At 44.4% G+C, this 18,476-nt stretch overlaps 1 protein-coding gene across 4 annotated transcripts in view; it reads left to right on the plus strand.

Annotated features, from left to right (window-relative positions):
- Positions 1-3,073: 3,073 nt before the first annotated feature.
- Positions 3,074-18,476, plus strand: part of Auh (AU RNA binding methylglutaconyl-CoA hydratase) — a 128,752-nt gene continuing 113,349 nt past the window's right edge. For 2 of the 4 annotated variants that reach the window (XM_029570524.1, XM_029570525.1), the window contains exons 1-3: positions 3,074-3,314; positions 15,092-15,159; positions 15,275-15,362. In XM_029570524.1, the coding sequence (XP_029426384.1) occupies positions 3,128-3,314; positions 15,092-15,159; positions 15,275-15,362 (343 nt within the window). In that variant the 5' untranslated portion in view covers positions 3,074-3,127. The remainder of the gene's footprint in view (positions 3,315-15,091; positions 15,160-15,274; positions 15,363-18,476) is intronic. The other 2 variants (XM_008847351.2, XM_017801736.2) reach the window with 2 other exon arrangements.

Here is an 18,476-nt window from a genome sequence, read left to right on the forward strand (position 1 = left end):
TGTAGATATAGAAAGGCTGGAAAATGCAATTTCTCATTTACAAGAATCCCTGTCCTCCCTAGCAGAAGTGGTATCGCAAAATCGACGGGGATTAGACCTGATCTTCCTGCAACGGGAGGAACGCTGTTTTTATGTTGATCATTCAGGGGTAGTCAAAGATACTATGGCTAAGGTAAGAGAAGGATTAGCTAAGAGAAAAAGAGAGTGAGAGGCTCAACAGGGATGGTTTGAGTCTTGGTTCAATGCATCTCCCTGGCTGACCACCTTAGTGTCCACCTTGATAGGCCCCCTCCTCATTTTGATCCTACTCTTAACCCTCGGACCCTGTATCTTAAACAGGTTAGTACAGTTCATGAAGGACCGACTAGGAACAATTCAAATAATGGTCATGAGATCACAATACCAGCCCCTAAGCCGGGATGCCATTGAACTCCAGGAAGCCCCATGATTGGGGCCTCCAAGTTACTGCTCTTTTCGCTTCTGCAAATCGCTTGGCTTGAGGGAACCAGAGGGACAAACTGCACCATCTCCATTTTGACTGCTGATTCCTCCATTTTCATGCTGTCTCATGGTCATAGACTAGGCAAGCCTGGGCACGTCCAGCCCCCCCCCCCCAGGTTTGAGGCCTTATAAGGAATAAACAGGGTCCTCTAGCCCTGAAGATAACAGTCAGCACATTCCACAGCCCTGAGGGCAGCACCCACCAATGAGAGGCCTCCAAGACTGTAACCAATCAATTCAAAAGTATGTTGGTGCATACGGGCTCTTTGGACCAATCAAAATATAACTCTGTCATTCCCCTCCTCCCTTTGTCTGAAACCTATGAAAAGCTCCCTCCCCCTGCAATTGGGGTGCTCAGAGGAGCCTACCACGTTAGTTTGGTCTGAGAGTCTGAGCTTAGGCCTGAATAAAGACTCTTTGTTCTTGCATGCTGTCTGGACTCCATGGTAATTCTTGGGGATCTGTTCTCTGGGCACAAGACACTTTAGCCAGTACCTTCGGAAAATTGATACTGGAGTTTTGGGACAAGTCCTTGGCTCTGAATCCTACTGGACCTGAGCATTGGTTAAGATTTCTTTGGGACAGGCCTTGTTAAAAAGACACCGGTCTCCAGGGAGGGTGTTGTAGGTGGGCCCCTTTCCCTATTTGCTACTTTCCTCTCCTTCAGGATGACATGTAATTTAGGTTTATCTGGCACATCTTGATAGAGTATCAATAAGCTCCATAAATTAACTGGTCCAGACTATGAAAATGTCTAGTCTATCTGTTGGATGACCCATTTTTCCAGCCTCACTGGTCAATTACCTGGTGATAGAACCACTCCCAGGAAGGCAGGTTATGCTAAATAGATGGGTGGAATACCTGGTGTGTTAATTAAGTAGTGAATATTTCAGCCTGGAACTAGCTCAGGTCCCCGCAGAACTTCCAGACCAGCCACAGCCCTGTAGGCCTCTGTGAGTCTGTCCGCACGCTTCAGGAACGCCTAATTTCTCCTTCACTTTTTCTCTAAAGCTTCCTTCTCCCAGCCATGTGGCTGCAAGTCAGCCACGTGTCTGACCTCTATGCAGGCTCTAAACCTGCATGGCTTTCATGGCTTTCTTTCCTTCTTCCCACTATTCACCTCCTCAGGGCAGTTGCCAAGATTACTAGCTCGCCTGCCCCGAGGATTTTTCTTTTAAGATTCTAATAAAATTGTAAAAGCTTCCATTTGGGTCCATTCCTAAATTCTTTTATGAATGAGACTAAGAATCCTCTAGGGGACTCTCTTTCTTCCGGTTTCAATCTGATGACAAGTAGAGCTTCTGAAGGCATTGAGTGAAACACAGCCCATTGAGCTACCAGTGTTCAGCCAAATCTAAGGGGATGAAACGTTGAGCAAAACACTGTCTCAGCCCAGTAGGAGTCATTAGAGTAGGAGTCATCAGAGCCTGGATTCCTGAAGCCCTAACAAGCTAGGTTCAGCCACCAATCCCCTCAGTAGACCGATTAGAGATGGATTCCATGTGGCCACATTGGGAAGAGGAACAAAGAGGTCTTGTGATGTCCTTACCGCCAAATTCATCTTTGGGGTCTTGACAGAAAGTTTAGGTTTAAATAGAGGGTAAGAGGTATGCTTAGTTAAGTAGTTGTGCTGGATAGCTTTAGTTGTCAACTTGACACACCTGGGAGGAGGGAGCCTCAATTGGTGAACTGCTTCCATTGTGGCCATGTCTATGTACCATCTTCTTGATTGTTGAGTGATGTGGGAGGGCCCAGCCCACTGCAGGTGGTGCCACGCCGGGGCAGGTGGGCCTGTGTTGTGTGAGAAAGCAGGTTGAGCGGGGCCAGGGGATCAAGCCAGTAAGCAGTGTTCTTCCATGGCCTATGCTCCAGCTTCTGCCTCCAGGTTCCTGCCCTGGGTTCCTATCTTGGGCTCCCTCAGTGATGAACTGTGACACAGGAGATGTAAGCTAAATAAACCCTTTCCTCCCCAGGTTGGTATTGGTCAGAGTGTTTTGTCACAGCATTTGAAGGCAAACTAGAACAGTAGTCTGGTCAAGGTGTGGTCCTGCCCACAAATGACGCATTACTGTCACCAGTCTCTTCAGCAAAGTAGTCTGACAAGTTGTCAGAACTGTGTGAGACCTCTTTCCTGGAGAGGAATGTCCCCTCTGCCTGGCCCCAGGGCCCCAATCTTCTATGGGATTCCTGGGGAAAATTCCATTTCTTTGTGAATATTGTTTCAATAGTCTGACAGCCAAAGGGAGTGAGACAAAGGTCCTTCTGTAGGATATCTTCCCTCTTGCTAGAATGCTCAAGTCACAACCCTAGGCTATGTGGCCCAAGGCGAGCAGGGAGGCAAATCTCCTTGGGTGCTTCAGAACGTGTCCTCTCTTAGCTTCCATAGCTAGCTTGAAAGACGCCTCTACCCCACTCGGATGAAGCGAGTAAATCCCATACCAGGAAGCACTGACAGAGGACAGGCAATCTACAAGGCAAACGGAGGGCTGGGCGGGGCCAGATGGCGAGGGGCAGGTCCTGGTGCTGCGACAGGGGCGGGGCCAGCGGGCTAAGCGGCCAAAGTGCGCGTGCGCATCGCCGGGAGGGGGTGGAGCTTGACTGCCGGCGCCCGCTGTAAACAGACAATATGGCGGCTGCGGCTCCGGGCGCTCTGGGCGCCCTGAGAGTGGGTCGCGCTCGCCTGTTGGCCTCGTGCTGTACGCGGCTTGGCCCATCCGCCTGGGTCAGGGGTCCCGCCCCGAGGAGGGGTTACAGCTCTGAGGTGAAGACGGACGACGAGCTGCGCGTGCGGCACCTAGAGGAGGAGAACCGAGGTGAGCGGCAGACGGCGAGGCCGTGGAGGTCGGCCCCGGCTTGCAAGGCCCTGTGCCAGCACCTGCCCCGGCTTCAACCCCTCCGGAGAGTGGTCGGCGGGTACGGTGGCCCGCCGGGGTCAGGGTGCACAGAGATGCCACTCACGCCTCGGCTCCCTGCAGCCAAGGTCAACGTTGGGCGTTTGATACTCCCCCGCAGGGTTGCTTCTTGCTGTGTAATAGCTCCCTGTCATCTCATTGCGAGAGTTATAGAGGCTGCAGCGAGAATGCCTTTTATCATTCAAAGGAATTTTAAATTTGAAGTCAGTCCCCACCCGCCCCCGCTTTTGTTCATTTTATTCTAGAGAGTTAGTTTTGGAGGACTGTTGCTAAGAATTTTGAGTAGTTCTTGCCTTGCTGAGCTCTGTAGGGTAAATAATGAGAATATTCATCTTGCCCTTGGGCTCTCTGTTCTGGGAGGAGACTGATAAGTTAGTAGTGCCTTATGGAGGGTGGAAGGCTATGAAAGGTTAGATGCTCTGGAACGAGGAAGTTTGTTTCTTTCAGTTGCAGTGTTGGGAGACCTAAAGGGTCGTGAAGGGCAAATAGGGACTGGGACAGAGGACCACTCAGCATTTTGATACCCATTTATTAGGCACCTTAAGTAGAAGTGGAAAACAAGTTAAGTGGTGAACGCTGCCATTAAGAAGCTCCCTACCTGGGGCTGGTAAAATGACTCAGTGGTTAAGAGCGTTGGCTGCTCCCGCAGAGGGCCCAGGTTCGGTTTATAGCACCCCACATGCCGGCTAACAAACGTCCATAACCCCAATTCCAGGGGACCCAGTGCCGCCTTCTGACTTCCATGGGCATTGCACGCATGTGGTGCACTTACTTACATGCAGGTAAAAGCACATACACATAAAATAACAATATATTGGGGGGAAAAAAGCTCTCTGCCTGCTGGAAGGCCAGGTGATACTAACATTAAAGTCTTGTTGAGAAGTCTGTGATACCTGCAGGGTTTAGCTTTTGCTGTGAAACTCAGGCTGCCCTGGACCTTGAAATTCTTCTGTGCTTCAGAATAGTGGGATCATACGGTTGAGCCACCATGCCCCACTCCAAGACATTCTTGTATAGGTACTCAGAGTTCTGGGGCAAATTTCTCCATGCTTCAGCTGTGTAATATAGCAAGCAAAATAATAGGAACTTTGTAAGATTGCTGTGAAGATTGGATGAGATTGTTACTGTACATTGTCTATTGAGTGGCTAGCCTGTGATAGATAGATAGATGCTCAGGAATATGAAGAGTGATTTATTTCTTGTTTATTCAAGCCATCTGAGACAATGGAATGGTCCAAGTGATAGAAATGGAACATGTGTATTTGGGAAATATCATAAGACACATGGCTGGTCTGGGATGGCGGGGAGAGTAGTAGGAAGCTCACCTGGAAGCTTAGAATGGCCTGGAATCATTCAAGCCTTGAATATCAGTCTTTTGGGTAAGCTTAGTAGTGCTAGTGTTTTAGTTCCGTTAGACACACCAATGGGGTGGTAGGTAGTTTTTTGAGACAGGGTCTCCCTGTAGCCCCAGCTGGCCTGGCTATGTAGACCAGGCTGACCTCAATATCACAAGACCCTGCCTGCCTCTGTCTCTGCCTCTGGAGTGCTGGGATTTAAGGCGTGTGTCAGTTGTGAAGGGTTGGGAGTACAGCTAGTTATATGAATCGTAGTCTGCATAACACATCTGGGAAGACTTTAAGGTCGGATTAGACTACAGTAGAAGATATTATGACATAGAAAATGAGTCAGTGAATTCAGATGTTCACTTGATCTAAAGTGTAAGCATCGGCCATTAGGACGTCCTGCCTACCTAAGAGGACTGACCAAGCAAGGATGACAAAAGCAGTGCAGGCTTGGCTAAGGTTACATATGCTTTTCTTTGCTTTATCATTGAGCTTGCTGTAAGGAGGGCAGAGGAGGCTGTGAGGTCCAGGATACTGCTGCTGAGGAGTCTCTGAAAGGGCTGGGATGCTGCTTCAAGAAGGGCACTGAAGTGGATTGTTTATTAGAAGAGTTATTAGCCCCATGGACAGAGAGACAAATAGACAGTGTGGCAGGGTCTCTGAGGAGAGTTCAGGCCCTAACACCAGTGACAGACAACATGGCAAGGCCTCTGAAGAGAGAAATCCGGGTCCACAAGGCAGAGATTGAGGTCTCTTCCCTGATGGATATGGTTTCACAGCACAAACCTGTAGCTAGGCTCTCTGATTCCCAGGCAAGAGGCAGGGAAAAGGGTGGGGAGCTGGATATGTGGCTCCCAATATCCCATTTGATATAAACTTCCTTCCCCAGATGAGAAGCCCTGGCACCTGGGAGCCTGATAGCTAGAGATGCACAGACAGTGAGTGTCTCAGTAGGTGCCTGTGGGTATCTGTGAGAGGGGAAGGGCCGCTGCAGGGTTGTGGCCTGAGCAGCAGCTGGATTCTAACACTGTGCTCTTACAGTCTCCTGGTGCCTTTGTGAGAGAGACAAGTCCATAATTTGATGCGTTTAGTCTTTAAGGACTATGTGAATTCTCCTAGGCCAGTGAAGCACCAAGCTTCACTTGGAATGTTTAGGTGGATGGGGATAATAGGTGCAGAACACCTCAGGCTTGCAGCTGTTGTCAGGGTTCTGTGTTTGTAATTTGCAGTGTGTGTGGGGGTCCTCAGAGAACTCCGGTGGTTCTTACATTATTGTTCATCCTACTCAGTTTTAGAATGGCAGTCCTTGTGTTTGACTTGTAGCACCGTCTCTGGATCTTTTTCACAGGTTTCCTGGCCTGTAATCATACTCCACCCCAGCTTATTCTTCCTATCGGGATGTGTGTGAATCCTTTTTTGCTCAGTTAAAATCCTTTGCTTGCCAACCTTTACCATCTGGCCTTTGCAGCTCTGTCCTGCTTCAGTTCTTTATGCCTAGGCTTCCTGGAGTGACCCCTCCCCTCTACAAACTTTACTTCCTGCAGTGTGATAAGCTTGGACTGTAATGTGACCCATTTTAAGGATATCTCTGTGAACTTTTGGGTACAGTTTCTGGCAGTTAGAGCAAATAAGCAAATGAACAGTGTGGAGTCATTCTAGGTGCTACTCTTCTTGACCCATCACATCTAGATTCAAAGGTCTACATGAGAGATTTCTTTGAGCTCTTCCCAGGTCTTTACTTAGGCCAGCTTTGTCCAAGCCTGGATGATGGACTACTTCAGAGGTCTGCTAGTGTTTCTTCACGATCTAAAAGGTAGATTTCTGTATATTTCGTGGCTAATTATCTCAATAGAAATACAGCTGATTTTCAGCTCTAGCTAACCAGCATCAGTTGTCTCAGTAAGGCATAAAAGATTTCACTTCCAAAAATTCTAGTTTGACACAAACAGCCCTGATAGTCTTTGCTTCTCTTAAAAAGTCACAAGCCAGGCCTCTGTCATCCAAATTACTCCTCAGCCTAACTGTTCTGAGCTCCATAAGAAGCTCACTGAGCTCTGAGCACTCAATGCCTTTTCTAGCACAAAATTGTAAACACTTCCACAATCCTCCCAGACACACACAGTCAGGTCCATCACAGCAATCACCCACTTTTCTTTTCTTTTTTTTTTTTTTTTTTTGGTCTTTGTTTGAGATAGGGTCTCCCTGTAGCCCCAGCTGGCCTGGAACTCACCATGTAGACCAGGCTGGCCTGGAACTCACAGAGATCCGCCTGCCTCTGAACTCCCAAGTGCTGGGATTAAAGGTGTGTGCCACTATGCCCTGCTCCAATTTCTGTTCTTATCTGCTTTTAATTGCTGTGACAAAAACACTGACCCAAAACAACCTGTGGAGGTAAGGGTTTATTTGGCATATAAGCACAGTCCATCATCAAGGGAAGCCGAGGCAGGAATCTGGAGCACAGACCACGGAGGAGTGCTGCTTACCAGCTTATTCCCCTGACCCCTGCTCAGCCTGCTTTCTTATATAATACAGGCCCCCCTGCCATGGGGTACACTGCCCACAGTGGACTGGGCCCTCCCTCTTCATTCAATAATCAAGAAAATGCCCCACAGACATTACCACAGGCCAATTAATGGAGAAAATTCCTCAACTGAGGTTCCTTCTAACCAGGTGTGTCAAGTTGACAACTGAAGCTATCCAGCACAACCATAATGTGCAATGTTCAGACGTACAGTTGCTTTAGTATTTTCAGTTATACTGTATCTGTCAACACAACCCGATTTCAGAACATTTTTAAAAATTTATTTTCATTAAAGATTTTTGAAGTGTGTGTGTGTGTGTGTGTGTGTGTGTGTGTGTGTGTGTGTGTGTGTGTATACACATACATGTATGTGCTTGTGCATGCAGGTACCCTTGGAAATGAGAAGAGGGAGTTGGATGTCCTGGAACTGGAGTTATAGGTAGTTGTGAGCCTCCCTGACATGGGTGCTGGGAACCAAACTCTAGTCCTCTATAAGAGTAGCAAGTACTACTGAGCCGTCTCTCCAGCCCCAATTTTAGAGCTTTTAAAAATCAAACCCAAAGTAAACCCTGTAGTTTTTGACAGGGACACCCCGTTATACCTCTTCCTGAGAAATGTTTATCTACTTTCTCTCTCAGTAAGTTTGTTGGCACTGACCAGTTCATTCCCACTCATTCTTTTTGATGGTATTGTGGATGGAATTGTTTTAATTTCATTTTCAGATTATTCATTGATGATGTATGCAAAGTGATCTGGTTTTTGTATGGGGACTTTGTATTGTGTACTTCCTGAGTTTTTAAATTTCCTGTGTATATGGTGTGTCATTTGCAAATAAAGTGATTTTGCTTCCTTTTCAATCTGATTGTCTTCTTTTTTTTTTTAATTCACATGGCTGGAGCCTCCATGAAGGAGTAGACTACCAACATCTAGAGCAAACATCCCACTGCTTTTCTGGCTCCTCTCAGTAGTGCTTGCATGTTTGGCCCTGATCAGTTAAGGAAGCTTCCTTCAGTTTGTAGAGTGAAAGTTTCTGTCACACTGAATTTTGTTAATCTATTGAGATAATCATGATTTTTCTTGCTTAACCTGTTGGTGTGATGAGTACATCAAATGCTTTGCAAATACTGACCCAAACTTGGGTTCCTGCAGTAAATCCCACTTGGGTGTGGTAAATAATTCTTTTTATATGTTGTTGGATTTGATTTCTTGTAGTTTGATGTTATTATGAACTTCATAGTGTACTTACACAAACCTGGATTATGTTTCTCACTGCATGTCTAAACTGTATTATGTTGTCCCTCCCCCCATTGTTTCTAGGGCCATGATGAACAAAACAGAATAAGAGTAATCTGAAGAGAAAATGATCATTCAAGAGACAAAGTGAACAGCAGATACATGAAGCCACCACCAGTGTAACATGGCATACTATTTTATAGTAAAATTCTTAGGATTAGTAAAATTCTTATGACTAGAAGTGGCTGTGCTCTAAAATAATAATTGAAAGGACAATATAGGGGCTGGCTTAAGAGCACATACTGCTCTTGCCGAGGATCCAAGTTAGGTTGGGTGGCTCACAGTCACCTGCAACTCCAGCTCCAGGGGCTCCACACCCTCTTCTGGCCTCAACCATGTGCACATGCCCCTCCCCCCATATACACATAATTAAAAATGATAAACTTTTTTTTTTTTTTTTTAATTTTTTTGAGACAGGGTCTCCCTGTAGCCCTAGCTGTCCTGGAACTCACTATGTAGACCAGGCTGGCCTTGAACTCACAGAGATCACCTGCCTCTGCCTCCCAAGTGCCGGACTAAAGGCATGCACCACCACTCACTACCTTAAATGATAAATTTTTTAAAAAAAGAATAAAGTAGTAGATGCAAACGCAGTCAAGAAGGAGGTACTGTGCATATTCTGTGCTGTGCTTTATACCTGACAGCAGGTTGGTTTATACAAGCACAAAATATGCTACTGGACTAGGATGGCTGTGACATGGGTAGGTGACAGGACACTTTGAACTGCATTATAGCTTTATGACACTGCTGTCCTGCATGTGGCCGACCTATCATTGTCAGGCTGGGGATGGTTTTCATACTGCACCCTGCCTGTTCCTATGGTTTCCTTAAGAGTACTGGGTATCAGACAGTAGCAGGGATATCAGAGTATAAGGGCTCTAGTGGGGGAGGTAGGCTATGGGAGGGTGCTACCTGGGAAGTGGGTGTATAAATAAACAAAAAAGAAGAAAAAAAAAGAGTACTGGGTATAACTTTTCTTCCTCTTTTTCTTTTGGAATTTTTAAATCTTAGATCTTTTCTAGTTCAAAAATGATGTTCCTGTGTGCTATGTTCTTGGCATTTGTCTTACTTGATCTCCTCTGCCTGACTCTGTGGGTTAGTGCTTATTGGAAATGAAATCGAGTCCAAGGACCCCACTGATACCTCACAGTTCGACAGAATGGAAGTAACTTGGCAAAGCAGCTTTTTTACTTTTGCAAGAGGGTGTGTTGCCTCATTCAGGTAACAAGCAAGCACACCAAGCAGGAAACTTGGTAGGTGTTTATCTAATGCAAAAGCACAACTGTGGCTTTTCTCCATTGACTGGGGTCTGACCTCACGGTCTTTGGCTAGTTTTTGAAGAATAGGTGCAAAGGAAATGAAGGAAAGGGGGAAGGGGTGGGCTGCTCTGGGCCATCAGGTTCTGGGAATGCAACAGGGCCTCTCATAAACAGAAGTTTTCCAGGGCGGTGGTGCCGGGTGGGGTGGGGGGGAAATGACAAGTAGCTTAGCAAAGGTTACATTCCTGTGATCATTCCTTTGATAGGCAAGGTTTGAATTCTTTTAATTAATTTCCCTCATGCCTGACTTTGAAGACAGTGTGTTGTTATTCGTTCAATTTCCCTTGCTCTTCCAGCAGTTTTCCTTGTGTCCATGCTGCATTTCCTGGGTTTCCCTCAGTTCTTGGGTGTTCTTTTTGTTGTTCTGTTTTAATTTTCCTTTTCTGTTCCAACTTTGGCAATTTCTATTTTCTTCTCTCTCCCTCACTCTTTTTGGGGATGGGGTCTTACACTATAGCTGACCTGGAACTCACAGCAGTTCTCTGCCTCCCAAGTGCTGGGTTACAGGTTGAGTTACTATGTCCAGCTTCTGATTTATTCCTTACACTGTGACCTGAGTGTCTTTTTAAGTACAAGTTTGAATGTAGACATAAATGTGCACAACTTGATAGAAAGCTACTAGAAGCCTATAGTGAACATTATATTAACTGATGAATATTCTCAAACGTATTGAAAAATAAGGAAATTGTCTTTGCTAATATTCTGAATCAGATTTGCAGTCCATATGAAAATGAAATGGGAAAAGAAGTAATTAGATCAACATTGGTGCAGAAAAACATAACTGCTGCTGCTTCTAGATGTTCATCTCCTTAGAAAACCCAGGAGAACCACTCGTTAACCTAGTAACCATTCATAAATTTACCAGGAAATTCTAAATAACATATTACATCATGCTGTACATTCACAATATGTAAATATAGAATATAACTGAAATAGAATTAAAGGATTAATAGAATTAATGAGAGCAATGAAAGTCTCCCAAGCGTGCAGGAACTGTAGAAGAAAGCAGGTAGGTCTTTGCCGACCACCCAGGACCTGAAAGTATGGAGCCTACAGCACGCTTTAGAGGGGCAGATCTAATAGATGATAACAGCTAATTCATCAAAGTCCTGACTGTCACTCAGAAAGTTGGTGAGACAATGTAAAATGACATTCCATGTTGTCCGAGGTTTATAGCATTGAATGTTGAGTGTGAGTCTCATGCTCTCCTGCCTTACTGTCCACAGACGAGGTGCTGGCCACATATGTAAGTTAGAGAGTACTCTCTAAAAGAATTTATTTTTATTTATTTTATGTGTTTGAGTGTTTTGGCTACATGTATGTGAGTGTACTCATGTTATGCAATGCCCACAGAGGCCAGAAGAGGGTATCAGATCCCCTGGAACTGGAGTTATGGAAGGTTGGTAGCTGCCATGTGGGTGTTGGGAACTGAACCTGGGTCGTCTTGAAGAACAGTGCTCTTAGCTGCTGAACCGTCTCTCCAGCCCCCTAGAGAATATTCTTAAATACAATCATGAGGGACAGTAGAAAGGTAATTGATGTTGAAATAGTCCATTTTGAAATGTAAGTCTGTTCCCCTGGAATTAGATATACTGGAGACCTTTTGATGACACTCATTAATGATGTCAGTGCAGCTCACCAGCACAAATTACAGCAGAATCTGCTAGTACTTGCTGCATGGGCAATGTGCTGAGGGGTTGGTAATTCGGTACATACATTTTAAGCTTTATGGACAGCATCTGTGCTGGATAGCTTTAGTGTCAACTTGACACACTTGGGTTGAGGGCACCTCAGTCGAGAAATTGCCTCTATTGGACTGGCCTGTGGCCATGTCTGAAGGGCATCTTCTTGATGAATAATGTGGGAGGGCCCAGCCCACCCCTGGGTAGGTGGGCCTGTGTTGCATAAGAAAGCAGGCTGAGCAGGGGTTGGGGGAGCAAGCCAATAAGCAGCGTCCCTCCATGGCCTGTGCTCCAGCTCCTGCCTCCGGGTTCCTGCCCTGAGTTCCTGCCTTGGGCTCCCTGATGAAAGTGACCTGGGAGATGTAAGACAAATAAACCCTTTCCTCCCCAAGTTGGTACTGGTCAGAGTATTTTGTCACAGCAATGAAGAACAAACCAGGACAACAACCATTTGATCTTCACATAGTTTCAGTCGTCTTGGGAACTATTAGTGCCTTATAGAGTCAGAAGCAGAGAATCTGAGTTCAGTGAATGTCCAGGGTCGAACAGCTAGGGAGTGGTAGACTTCACAGCATTAGCATGAGACCTCAGATTGCATTCTTGGTCTCTGTCCTGAGAGTTGACATGAACATGGATGCCTCAAAGACACTTCAGGTTCCCGTAACATAAACCTGTCTCTTGAGTCTTACCTGCCTCCACTTCCACCTTGGAAAGCAATGTGATGGTAGTTTTTAATATTTGTCTCATTAGAAGTCCTTCCATCTCCAGTTGCCAAGGTGTATTCCTGATAGTGCCTTCCATTTTTAGTAGTCCTCCATTCAGTCATCGCTCCCATGGTTTAAATTCTACCACTTGAATAAAAGCCTTGAGTCCTTTCGCTTTCTTTGATTTTCCCTGGTACCAGCCTCAGCCAAAGCTGTTACCATCTTCTGATTGCAGCACAAGCCTTGTTCTTCTGTCCTGTCCTCATCCCACCTCTGAATGCAGCAACCACACCTCTGGATTTGTGTGTGCCTGTGCATTTGTTTACAACTACTTAGACTCCTTCAGTGATTACTCCTTGGTCTTAGGCTAAAGACTAGGCATTCAGCAGGGACTGCAAGGACGTTATCCAACCTGTGCTGCCCGCTCCATGTTGGTTGACTATTCTCTCCCTGGACTGTACTTTCTGTGGAAAAAGTGGGACCATGGCTGCTTTGAGCTTTTTTCTGTGTATTCTCTGCGTGGCATTTTGCCCTTGTGTTGTTTTTCCTGCCTCTATGACAGTCTATCTGACAGAAGCAATGTAAACCTGAAAGAGGTTAGTTGGGACTTTGGTTTTAGAAGGTTCAGTACCTGGTGGTTTTGACCCATGCATTTGGGCGGAACATCATGGTGGCAGAAGTGTGTGGTGGAGGAGGCCGTTCACCTCATGGAGGGATGATAGAAAGGGGCCCCCAAGGGCACCATACTCAGTGACCTACTTCCTTCAGCCAGGCCCACCTCCTACCTTTTACTTCTTCCCAATAATGTTGTTGTATTGTGACCCCGTCAAGGGATGAATCCATTCCTTAGTTCAGAGCCCCCAGGATCAGACAAGCCCAGTGGCATGCTTCAATCAAGTTGACAGGTATCACAGTCTCCTTCTGAATTCCCTCTTCCATCTTGTCATATCACACTGCCTGGGGATACTTTCCCTGACCCTCTTCCAATGCCCCCAGGCCATATCCATTCTGGCTGCCGGTTACTGTAGCATCATGTTGGGGTGCATTTAATGTTGAAGACTGAACCCACAATGCATCCTCTGTATATTTGACTGAATGAGCACATCTGGCCTAAACAACTTCAATTTCTTCACATGGAAACTGAAGCTTTAATTGTGTAGGTAGGCATTTAGGTGTGGTTCGATTGCCTCTTACTGCTGGCAAACTGCTTCAAGGCTGTTCCCTTACCTGTTATCGGGAAAATAATGGTTACCTATTGGGTTGTTGTGGGATTACATGAGCCATTGACACCCCAGGCTCTGGGCCTTGCTGGACTGTGTGCTCATAGTATAGCTGTGGGCAACTTTGCCAGGACCTACCAGAGGTCGCACAGAGACATAGTCCCCTGAAGGTTTTTCTATACCCTGAGGGCATTTGAAATTATTTCGGATTATTCTTTTGTGAGCTTATGTCATTATTTTAAGATTTTTGCACATAGAGGGTGTGTGTACTTTGTGTCTTCAGTTTAAGTGCGGTACAGACATGGCCTATACTCAGTCCAGGAGCAGGTATTTCTGGTACACAGTGAAAATTTGTATTTACTCAGGGGACAAGAAGGCTACGTGCAGGTTGTATAGAACTTTGAATGTGCAACTGAGGCCTTTGAATTCAGACATTTTGAAGTAAAGGATTTTATGCAAGTGGTAAATTCTCTGCGTCAAACTGTTTTTAGAAGGTTGATCTGACTGCTGCAACCGGGATGGGGAGTCTGTATGTGGATTATAGTCTGATAGAGGGAGGGCTTGGGAAGGAGAGCTGGACTTAGGGGACTGATCGTGAGCTTTATTGAGTTAGAATTGCCTGTAAATCTTTTTAATGAAAGCATCTTGGGGTTAAGTGTGCAGGACGGAGGTCAGGAGAGGAGCCTGGGACAGAAGACCTGTGCAGGAAGCAGGGCTGCCGCTGGCACAAGGCATTGTTAGCCGCTGCTTCTGCACGTTGTACACCAGCTGATGGTAACACCACTCTTAAGTAGTACCCTGTAATTAAGGGTTTCCGTGAATGAGTGTGCCCTCCCAGTCAGATTTAGTGATGTGAATAGCTTCGTAAAATGTTGCAAATCACTTTGGTGTTGCTGAAAAGAGCAAAGTTGAAGGGCCCATGATATTATGAAACTCTCCTCCCCTAAAAGTGGTGAATATTAAGCATTAGTTTGATTTTATACATTTTTAACTGCCATATAAAAACATTTACTTGTCTTGAAAAGGAAGCTATAAATGTAAAAATAAACAGCTTTTTTTTTGTCTTTTTGAGACAGGGCTTCTCTGTAGCCCCAGCTGTCCTGAACTCACAATGTAGACCAGGCTGGCCTTGAACTCAAAAAGATCCGCCTGCCTCTGCCTCCCAAGTGCTGGGATTAAAGGCATGCGCCACCACGCCCAGCCTAAAAAAAAAATAAACAGCTTTTTAAAAAATCTTTATTTATTTTTATTATTTTATGTGTATGAGTGTATTGCCTTCATGTATGTGAGTGCACCCACGTTGTGCAATGCTGTGGAGGTCAGAAGAGGGCTTTGGATTCCCTTGGAACTGGAGTTGAGGATGGTTCGTAGCCACCATGTGGGTGCCGGGAATTGAACCCTGGTCCTCTGCAAGAGCAGTCAGTGCCCTTAACTGTTGAGCCATCTCTCCAGACCCCTAGAAACAGTTTTTGCAAAGAGCCTCAACTAAGGGTACAGATAGTAAAGTCCGAGGTTAGCTAGCAGTGAGCTGTATTCTGTGTTCCCAGAACACCTCACTAACTCACATGTGTACTTCTTCTCTCTTCTCCTAACTAGGAATTGTGGTGCTTGGAATTAACAGAGCTTATGGAAAAAATTCACTGAGTAAAAATCTTATAAAAATGGTGAGTGTAAGATTAAGCTATTTGCTTCAATGTTATAGCTACACTGTTGACATTAATTTGTAAATGATCTTTCTTTTTTTTCATTTTCCTCTTTCCTCTCCTTATTTTGATTTAGTTATCAAAAGCTGTGGATGCTTTAAAATCAGATAAGAAAGTTCGCACCATAATAATCAGGAGTGAAGTCCCTGGGGTGTTCTGCTCTGGTATGTAAAAGAATCTTACTACTGCTCACATACTTCCTCTGCAGTAATCCATTCTCCCTTAAAACGTTTCGTGGTTTGAACTCTATACCAACAATTGCTCTTTGCCTCTTCCTTACAATTTCACAAGAAAAAAGATGCCACGTCTTAGCATTAGAAAGAAAATTTTGCAACATGTGACTTGTTTTGGATGTTCAAAAATGCTTTAAACATTAAGATAATTATTTGTGGTAAAAGAGCAGTCCTTGTGAAACTTCAGTTGGGAAGGGAGAACTAGGACTTGGCCACAGTTTTCTGTTCGTTTCTTTGAGTTGCTCAGAAAATACTTCGAATGGCAATGCCTGTCTGCACTGAGATTTGAGTGCAGACCTGAGCTTTGGAAGACTGGGGTGTACTGCCTGTGGGTTACAGTGTTTCATGCTGATCACTCATGGGTGTTATCTGTTTGTGCTGTATTTGTTAAAGATTAAGTTATCTTACAGTTTGCTTCTAAGTATTTTCTGAACCATGAGTGGGAATGAATGTTTCTCCTAGTAAAAAAATGTAAGAGCTGTGGAAATAGTGGCTACATTGTGTTATTTAGGAAATTCTTTAAAAAAGTCCATACATACTCAGTTCAGATGAAATTTTTTCCACACAAACATGCTGTCTTCTTGGCAGTGTTACCTTTGAGGGTGTGGAATCTATGGATGCAGGAGGGATCCCTGTGTTCACTAAATGATAACTCTGTGGTTCCTAGGAACTTAACACCAGGAGAATTAGAGTTCTTCTGAGTGTAACCTTCAAGGCCAGGTGGAGTGGTCTGGAGGTGAATGGCTGCCCCACAGTGGCTCTGAGGTCCTCTAGGGTTGTGGCACAGCTCCTTGGGAACTGAGAGTGCTCTAAGACATCTAAGGAAAGCTGAGTGACATGAATCTTAGACTGTGAGATGATACTCCAAACGCATAAGACTTCACAGATGCGTGGTGTCTGCTTGGCAATTCCTAATTGCCTTGCAGTGCATACTGGGAAAATCCTTTTACTCTGGTTCCTTGGCTTCCTGTTTGTCCTGCATCTCAGTGTTAGCAATATTGTTTGGATAAGGCATTGGTGTTTTGGTACAGTCTAGTCTGTTGTTGCCTGTTACAGGTTGTGCAGATCATTCACCAAGTGCTGTTTGTCATGGTAACAAGTCAGCCTGAGAATTTTTATTCCAAATTTGTTTTCTGCTTTATATGTCTTAAAATTTTTGCATGATCAGGGTAATTGCTCCTGTTTTAATTCATAAGTTTTTTTTCCCTCTCTTTTTAAAAATCTGTATTCTGTTAGATGCTCTGTTTGAATTATAGACAATTTGGATCATTTCTTTTAGTGATCCATGGTCTCTAAAGGAATCACTCTTTCAGAGTTCTCTGAAGGGCTTTTTTTTCCCCTTAAATTTTTTGAAATAGTCCAGTAGCTCTGCTTGTATTTGCATGTATGAAATGTAATTCTGGATAAAAAAATCTTTACCTAATTAAGCTAATCATAATTTTTGCTGAGGCTGCATTTATCAGGCATTGTTCCTTGCACATCTGGGAAGTCATTGTTTTCTATTCTGAAGTAGTAGTAACAGTCACAGACTTTGAAAACATCTGATAACTCTTCTAGAGTTCTCCAAGGCCCTGAGGTCACCAACTAGCCCTCCCTGATTCCAAAGGCCGTATTGGAGTCTAGAGAACACACAAGCAGAGAGGGTTGCATGCGGCTTCTTAGTTACAACTGTGTCAACTGTCCACAAGTAAGGCCATGAACTGGGGGTGATATTTTCTTTCTTTGGTTTTGAAACTTTCTGAAATGGTCATTAGATTTTATTAAATTACATTAAGAATATGTTTGAAATAAATAATTTTGAATAAAATACAAAGTGTATGAGTATTTTTTGTTTTGATAATTTAAATTGTGACAGCTGAATTCCTGAATTATTGCAAAAGCAGTTGTGAAGGGAAAGGTTTAGACTGAAACAAGACCTTATAACATAACTCAGATCCTTTTGTTCTGGAGCTGACCCATGGTGAGAAATCGGCTGATAGCAGAGGCTTAGTTGACCTAACCCCCCTTGACACCAGGGCAGTTCTCTTCCACTCTCCTGTGCAGGAGATGGAACTCAGGGTCTTTTGCATGCTCAGCAGGTGCCCTACCTCCTAGCTGCATCCAAGCTTGGCAGACTTTCCTTAGATTCTAACCTAAGATCTAAAAGGAGCATAGGCCTTCTTTTAAGTTCTTCAGATTTTATATGCTTACATGTTTTAATGACTCCACAGATTGGGAGGCAAGGGTGTTCGCCTTCCTGTAGGTAAAACCCAGGCTTCTGGGATCATGGCCTGCCCAGGCTCCACACAGTTGGATGGTTTCTTTGGAACATTGCTGCCCAGGTTGTGCAGGAGTCTCAGCTTGGTGTTGCTTGATCCTCTGTGTTGTAGGCATTGTGTACTTGTTGATCGTGTCTATCCTTACACTTACGTACTCTAAAATCTATTTCAAAATGTTTAAGATATGTTCAGGATTTTAGTAATAACATCTTTAAATTAGGCTGCATATCAAACGGAAGCATGTCACCAAGGCCTTATGTTTATTTTTGTTCATCTGTTCTAATGCTGAGTGGCAAAATACATGTGCACTTTTAACATAATATTTTTAAATGAAATTTTATGAGAAATTGAGATTGAGTATTTCTTCCATTGATATTTCTGAACAGATGATAAACAGTTCTTGGTAACTGAATCCTGTGTGCAGAACTCTAAATGGAGTGTTTCACTGAATTATATCAATGTGGGTTCCCCCCCCCCGCAAAAAAAATAAAGACCGTTTTGCTTCTGCTTTTGAATTCTAGTAAATTGTGTTATGACTAAGGATTTCTGACTAAAATTGTCAGCGTGCATTGTTAAATACTATGTGTCATGACGGGAATAGAATGTGGGTGCCTCTGACTAATGAAGAAATCTATTTAAAAGATTGTTCTAAAATCTTAGGTTGTTTTACTGATGTCTTATATTTGCATGTCAGTTCTGTAGAGAATTTGAGAAGTGAAGGGGCGCAGGGTTCTTCTGCTGTTTTGTGTTGTATCTAATTTTGTTTACATGCACTAAAACATTTAAA

The sequence above is a fragment of the Nannospalax galili genome, unplaced genomic scaffold (genome assembly GCF_000622305.1).
Source record: "Nannospalax galili isolate Female #2095 unplaced genomic scaffold, S.galili_v1.0 scaffold762, whole genome shotgun sequence".
NCBI lineage: Eukaryota > Metazoa > Chordata > Mammalia > Rodentia > Spalacidae > Nannospalax > Nannospalax galili.